The sequence below is a fragment of the Gekko japonicus genome, unplaced genomic scaffold (genome assembly GCF_001447785.1).
Source record: "Gekko japonicus isolate JY-2015 unplaced genomic scaffold, Gekko_japonicus_V1.1 scaffold1045, whole genome shotgun sequence".
In the NCBI taxonomy this organism is placed as follows: Eukaryota; Metazoa; Chordata; class Lepidosauria; order Squamata; family Gekkonidae; genus Gekko; species Gekko japonicus.
The window spans coordinates 569,585-577,259 of NW_015172588.1; the positions used below are offsets into that span (position 1 = coordinate 569,585).

A 7,675-nucleotide genomic window follows, 5' to 3' on the forward strand; every position below is an offset into this window, starting at 1 on the left:
GTTAAAGTCTTTTTATGGTGTACAGTTGTGGACTGTGGGGTTACAAATGTTGGAAACCGCTCATGAAAAGTGTGAAACCCATGCATTTGCTCCAGTTCTTCCCCAGCCACACACTCTTCTACCATTCTGGGACAAGTATTGTAAGAGAATGGAGGCTGCAGGGCTGACCAAAATACACGCGGCAAAAAAGATATACATGACCTCTACATGGGATGGCATAATTGAGCACTTTTGCCTCCAACATATGATTCTGTTAAACTTTGTGTGAAACTTTCCTTAAGTTGCCCACTATGCACATTTCAGGTAAAAAATCTTCGTTTTAATGAAGAAGGGCTTTTTTTAGTGAAGGAACAAAAATGTAATGTAAAATATTTATATTTATTTAAAATGGTGTTTGTTAACTTACCTTCTGATTTTTACAGAGTATTTGTTTTGCTGTTTTTTGGGAATTGAACTATTTGCTTTTGTTTGTGCATTTTACTTCTGATAGGAAGCTGAACTGCAGTTGACTTCTTAAAGCCTTTGGAAGAAGGACTAAATGCAACGGGGGCAGACTGCCTGTGGGAATGAAGTGGCTGGGAGAATCCAAGAACATGGTGGTGAATGGCCGGAGACATGGAAGCAGGTTATCTAATGATCACCATCAGAACCAGTCTAAATTACAGAACCCTGGAAAGGAAAATCCAAAGACTGGCAAAAATGGAGTTGAGAGACGATCAAGCAGATGTATGTATATGTTACTGCGATAGGAACTGTTTCATTTAATGATTTGTCAAGTTTGTCAAACTGATTTTCTTATGGAACTTTCTGTGTGCCTTTTTTAATTTCATGGTGGTTGTATTTGCTGAGTATATTTGTGTAAATATTTACATTGTTTCTGATTAAGTTGACTTCATGACAGATCAATGTAGTAAAATAATTTATTCTTATATCTCAAATAAACCTGAGTCCCAATTAAAGCTTAACCGTGAGCTGTTTACTGTTCTTCTCTATGAATCATGTCAGAAATTGTGTCTGTTTAATGTGCAGTTGTAGTCAATTTGAGCCCATAAAAATAAGTGGCTATTGCCATAAAAGTCAGTGTGAAGCTTACCTTTGATTTCAGTGGCATGTGGATGATATTCACTGAAGAATCACACACTATGGTATTCACTGAAGAAGTTGTAAGGCTTTCATGTTTATTTAGTCTATTTTTTTATTTTAACTGTGGTCAGATATCATGAATGAAATGATAAAATGCAGATTAAAAAACACTAATTGCATTCTTAAAAAGCTGCAATTTGAATTGATGGTGCCATTTGTTGGTCTGAACATGTATATAAATATACTTATTTAAAGTACTCTGTTAGTTGCAAGATCATGTAACATCGAAGCCTGGTAATGGTATCACTTTGTTTTGGGTCAAGGAGCTCCGCATGAAAAGAATTGTCTATTTTCAGATACGAGAATACCGAGTATGGAGAGATGATCTGCTGCTTTACATTGGCAGAAAAAAACTTAATTTTCTTCCAATTTAAATTCAAGAATGCTCGCATTGTATGTGCCACTACAGATTTGAGCCACAAGCAGAATTGATCTTCCTGAAGTTCTCCTGTTGAACTTTTTCAGAGCAGTAGAATAAATAATTCTTTGGAGGATGGGCACCCATGTGTGTCTTTATATCCCCATCCTCCCTTCCCTACTTTATAGGCTGTTTTCATTTTCAGTTTTCGAGCCTGGCAGTTCCGAGTTTGCATGGGGCGAGAGAAACCTGCCTCCCGTCAATCTAAACATTTAGTATGTGCTCTTTCTCCCTTCCAGTTCCAGACCTGCTCTGAGGCTAGAAGGGAGTTTGTGAGTAACCTTTTTCAATATGTCATTGGCCTTTGGCAAAGAAACTGTATGTGTGAATAGTCTATTTGCATGATTTTTCTATTTGTGGCACAGGGGCACCAGTTTCCCATGAACTCCCTTATGGTACTTCTATGAAATGTTTTCCCTGTTTACCTCAACCACTGAGGTATTACTGGAACAAACTTGGCGAGGCCCTGTTCTAGGAAGGGCTGTGCTAATGAAGTTGCATGCCTTTTATATAAAAGGGAAGTTGTTTTTGGTTGCTGTTTTTTTTTTTTAAGGGAAGAAGTGAGCAATAATTCATTAACTTTAGAAGAGAATGAGATACACAAAATCTGCTTCCCATAAAATCCTCCCTAACTTGAAAGAGTCACTTTGTGTATCACATAACCGGGTGTATGGTAATTGTAGAGTATGCTTGGGTAAATTTTCTCTCAGATGCTTGAACGACATCTACTGAACACTCATTAACCAATGTAAACCTTGATTGGCTGCCCAGTTGTTGTATTATGGAACTTCTGGGCCTCTTCTCTTTGACTTTGGAGCTTATGATCACCTACGTGAGCCACATTCATGAGCTCGTGACTCTGGTCCTTCCTTACCCTTTTCAGATACCTGTTCTTACCAAAGTTTAGATTTTTTTTTTTGAAAACCCAAATAATGAAGAGAAGGTGGGAAAAGCATGTTAAATGTGTTGACAGTTTTTATAATAGTTTTGAGCAAGTAAAGGAGAATCCATAATACTACTACCCTTGGACTTTTGAAGACCAAGTGAACATTGTAAAGTTCAGTTCAAAACACACATGTAATAAAATGAAGTATGACATATGTCTTGTGAGGTAACTTTCACTGAGAAAAGTACAATAGTCAGCCATCTCGTCATATGAAAATAAATCATAAAAGGACCCATTTTTTCCTCAGAATGGTCACTGTGCTACCACCTTGTAAATATTTCACTTAAAACATATCTTCGATGTGGTCTCTGTGCTTCACACCCATGGGATCTAGTGCGCATGCGCTGGATCGATCGGCATTGTAGCAAGCTCTTTAACGGATTTTCGCGCCCAGTTCCTCGGGCATGTGCAGGAACCCCACCACGCATGCCCAGAGGGGTGGGCGCAGACATCCCGCCAGTTCCTTTCTTACTGCCACGTTGGAAAGACCGTTTCTCCGTCGGTCTGATCGGTTCGCTATTTTTGGCTATTTGCCTCATGGCAAAATAAAGACTTTATTTTTCCTGAGGGGGGAAAGTTCTGTTTACCTCAGCTTGGCCTTCGGGCTCTCCCCCCCCCTTCTTTCTCCACTACTTTCTTATTCTATGGAGAAAAAGTGGGGCTTTTTTAACCGGTGTCAACGTTGCGGTAGTAAACTCGCACCGCCTGACCGCTGCACCCTCTGTATTTTGTGTTTGGGAGAATCTCACAGACCTGACTCTTGCCAGCACTCTGCAAGATTTTCAAACCAAACCCGAAAAACCCGAGCTGCACGCCTCAAAGTGGCGCTCCTTGAATCGGCTCTAAATCCTTCCACAACGATGGACTCCAAGAAACCTTCGACCTCGACGGCTCCGGTATCGAGGCCTGCCTCTGACATCGTTCAACCGACGCTGAAGCCTCCGGCATCGAAGGCGCAATTCTCCGCCTCAACACCAGTGAAGAAGAGACCCAAGGCAAGTAAGGAGAAGTCCGCAAAAAAGGGTTCCTCTAAGCCCCTCAAAGCGGCGAAGAAGGCGAAAGTAGCGGCGTCCGTACTGGGTGATGCCCCTATAGTGCCCCCCACTCCATCGATATCGGAGATGCATGCCCCTCCACCGATATCTACAATTCAGATTTTGGACTCTCCTGTTCAACAACTGGACTGTCCCTACTCCGATATCAAGAATGTGGAGCTCTTCACTTCACACCAATCCAAATGCGAATTATATAACCCACTAAGTATCTGGTCCCCGATACTGGACAAAATTGATGTTGATAAGTTCGACTGGGAGACTATATCACAAGCTAAATACCAAATCTTGCAATTCATTTAAAATAAGAACCATCTGAAATAACCATCGTCGTAGATTGCACAAATCTAGTAAATTTCTGAATATTTTAAATTGAACCTTTTATAAACTTAAAACGAAACGTACAATACTTAATCCATTGTAACCCAATATACTAAAATTAACCATATAGAACCTGTTTAAAATGTACTTACCTTGTTGTTTCTGTAACTGATTTGATTCTTATTCAAAAATTTGTCTGTTCTCTGTTACCTTGATAAAATCAATAAAATTGTTTTGTTAAAAAAAAAGAATGTGGAGCTCTTAAGTCACCCCACGGGTGCAGAGCTTTCCCTCTCTCCTTCTCCATCGTCAACATCGACAGTTTCGGAAGCTCCCAACATCGATACAGGTTGGAATCGACACATTCCTTCTAGCATGCAGTGTCAACCTTCACGTCTGCATGCCGATACTATTGATGAGCGAGTTTTTAGAGACCGTTCACAAAGACGGCACATTTCTTTGTCTCCGAGACGTGATTGGTCCAGAAGTCGATCCCCCAGAGTCTTTATCCCCCCCACACCACCGATGTTGTGGGATCAACGCCAGCTGAGATACCTCTACGACAATTGTACACCATCCATACCCTGGCTGACTCCTGTGGGCTATTCCGACTTGGATCGCTATTCGACCTATTCTGGTCACAGATCAAGGTCACCCTATAAATCAAGACCTTCAGCATCGCTGTCTCGACCTCCGGCTGAAGATCCTTCCCACCATCAAACAGAACCTCTGGGTCCTTCCACCCCCCAAGTCATTCCACCAAAGGTTTATGTCCGCAGTCCTCTTGCAAGCTATCAAAGCCCCATGGGAAAAGCCGTCTTCAGCCCCGGTGTCGACGAGACGTCTGGACCACATGTACAGAGTCCAGGAGACAGGTGCCAAATTCTTATTTTCCCACCCTCAACCAAATTCAGTAGTCGTAACATCCTCGTCCAAGTCAAAGCGAACGCATTCGGCAGCCTCTGATAGGGAAAGTAGGAAATTAGACGCATTCGGGAGACTCCATGGGTGCATTAGGGGTCAAAACCACTAACTACCTAGCCTGCATGAGCGGATATCAATATACTCTGTGGGAAAGGTTCTCCAACCGCCTGACCCACCTCCCTGAAGACACGCTTGAGGTGGCCAGGATTATTCAAAAGGAAGGCATGGTCCTTGCAAAGCAGCAGATCAACACTTCCAAACATGCCTTAGATGCTTCCTCCAGAACAATGGCCTCAGCGATCGCTCAGAGGAGACACTCCTGGCTCTGCAATACCAGTCTTCCACAAGATACTAGGTCCTATGTCGAAGACCTTTCTTTTGATGGCCTTGGTCTCTTTAACAGCACGACCGATACCATGCTCCAGGATATAGATAAGAGCATAAAGGCCTCTCGCGCTTTAGGAGTGTCATCCTCCACGAGGCAACAATTTCGCCCTCGCACCTGGACTAGGTCCTGGCAAAGACGCACCCCGAATCATCAGTCTCTGGACAGGCAATGGAGAGACCATGTATGGATTCCGGTGGTCAAAGACCCGCCTTTCAAAAGCCTAAGTTTGGAACTGGACAACAACCCTCACGCACCAAACAACCAAGGTCCTCCAAGCAGGGCTTTTGACTTCCCTCCTACCGAGTCAGCCTTCCATCTGTCACCCTTCCTTTATGCCTGGCGTCACATCACCTCGGACCAATGGGTGCTGTCCATCGTAACCCAAGGTTACCATATTCAATTCGACCAGAACCCCAACACTCCAATTGTCATCACCACACCCCCTTCCCCACCTCTCCTAGATGAGGTGTCCATCCTCCTGCACAAGGGAGCCATCGAGAAGGTGCCACCATACCTCTATGGGATGGGATTTTATTCCCGATACTTCACAGTTCCAAAGCAGGATGGAGGGGTTCGACCCACATTAGATCTGAGGGAGCTGAACTGTTATGTCACCTACCACCGCTTTCGCATGGTGTCCTTGCAGCAGATTATGCAACTTCTCCGGAAAAACGTCTGGTTGGCCACCCTTGACCTGCAAGACGCGTACTCCCACCTCACTATCCACCCCTCCCACCGCCAATACTTGCGCTTCACAATTGGTCAACAGCATTACCAATATGCAGCCCTTCCATTCGGCCTCTCAAGCACCCCAAGAGTCTTCACAAAGACTATGATTGTGGTGGCAGCCTTCCTCGGTCTCAAGGGTATCTCCATCTACCTGTACATCGACGATTGGCTCCTAGTAGCGTCCTCCAAGGAACACTCTAGTTTCAAACATCTACGAGACAATGGTACTCTGGGAAGATCTGGGCTTGCAAATCAATCTCCAGAAGTCTCAACTTCAACCAGCCCATTGGTGCCCTACTGGATTCCATGACATGCATGGCTTACCTGCCCCAAGACAGAGCGGCAGACATCATCCACCTAGCCACCGTCGTTCGTACCCAACCCTTGTTCATGGCCTTCCAGATGCAAAGGCTACTCGTTCTTATGGCCGCGACTACGTCGGTCCTGGTCTTCACAAAACTAAAAATGCGCCACCTACAACTGTGGTTCATCCGCAACTTCAATACCTCAAAGAACACACATACCACCGTCCTAACCCCCCCTCCCAACATACGAGAGTTCTTACTTTGGTGGACTGTCCCTTCCAATCCTTTTCAAGGGGCACCGTTCCATCCGCCGTAACCCCAAATCACCCTAACGACAGATGCTTCCCTGACGGGATGGGGTGCACACACGATGGGCCTTTCTGTTGGGGGGAAATGGGACGCACAGAAGAGGAAGCGACACATAAACTTCCTGGAACTGCTAGCAATACAGTGTGCTGTCACCAGCTTCCTACCTATTATCAGGGGAAAATGTGTCAGGGTCCTCATGGACAACACCACGGCGCTCTCTTATGTCAACAAGCAGGGAGGCACTGTTTCCCTACGCCCTTGGAACCTTCGATGTTTTTGCCACCAGAACCAACAAAAAGTGTCCTCTGTTCTGCAGTCGAGGAGGCAGGGACCCACAATCTTTGGGAGACGGTCTCCTTTACCCTTGGTCCACGGTACTTCTTTACCTGTTCCCTCCCTTACCTCTGCTTCTGAGAGTGGTCCACAAAATACTCAAAGACGGTGCGGACTGTATATTGATAACCCCATAGTGGCCAAGGCAACCATGGTTTTCGACAGTCCTCGAATTATCAACAGGAATATACCATCAATTCCCTCCAGCTCAGGATCTCCTCTTCATGTCCGACTCCCCTCTCCTACATCACAACATACCACAATTGAAATTGACAGCGTGGAGAATAACATCAACGGTTTTTCCACCCGCGTAGCAAACCTTCTACGCAGAAGTCCTACAATTGTAAATGGTGAAGGTTCTGTTCTTCCCTAGGTGATGATGCCCCTCAAGCCACCTCCGTGGGTCTCGACAAAGTTTTCCAATTCCTCCTGTCCCTCGCTGACTCGGGACTTTCCCATTCATCCTTAAGAGTTTATTTGGCTGCCCTTTCGGCCTACTGTGTTCAAGTCGACGGATGCACACTGTTTTCCCATCCGCTTTCGAAACGTTTTTTAAAAGGTTTATTGCATTTATACCCTCCTATTAAAACTCCTGTCGTTCCCTGGGACCTTCCTCTAGTTCTCCGCCAGCTCACGAGGAAGCCCTTTGAGCCGCTCGCAACCTGCGACCTCAAACTTCTAGTGTGGAAAATGGCCTTTTTAAGTTGCTGTCACCTCAGCTAGACGAGTGGGAGAAATATTGGCTTTCCAGCACGATACACCTTACCTGTTGTTTTTGCCAGACGGAGTCCGCCTCGTACCGGACAT

General features: G+C 44.9%; 1 protein-coding gene across 1 annotated transcript in view; it reads left to right on the forward strand.

Annotated features, from left to right (window-relative positions):
* Positions 1–494: 494 nt before the first annotated feature.
* KMT5B (lysine (K)-specific methyltransferase 5B) overlaps positions 495–7,675 on the forward strand; it is a 30,613-nt gene continuing 23,432 nt past the window's right edge. Inside the window, exon 1 of the mRNA XM_015421494.1 lies at positions 495–726. Coding sequence (XP_015276980.1) covers positions 567–726 — 160 coding nt within the window. The 5' untranslated portion in view covers positions 495–566. The remainder of the gene's footprint in view (positions 727–7,675) is intronic.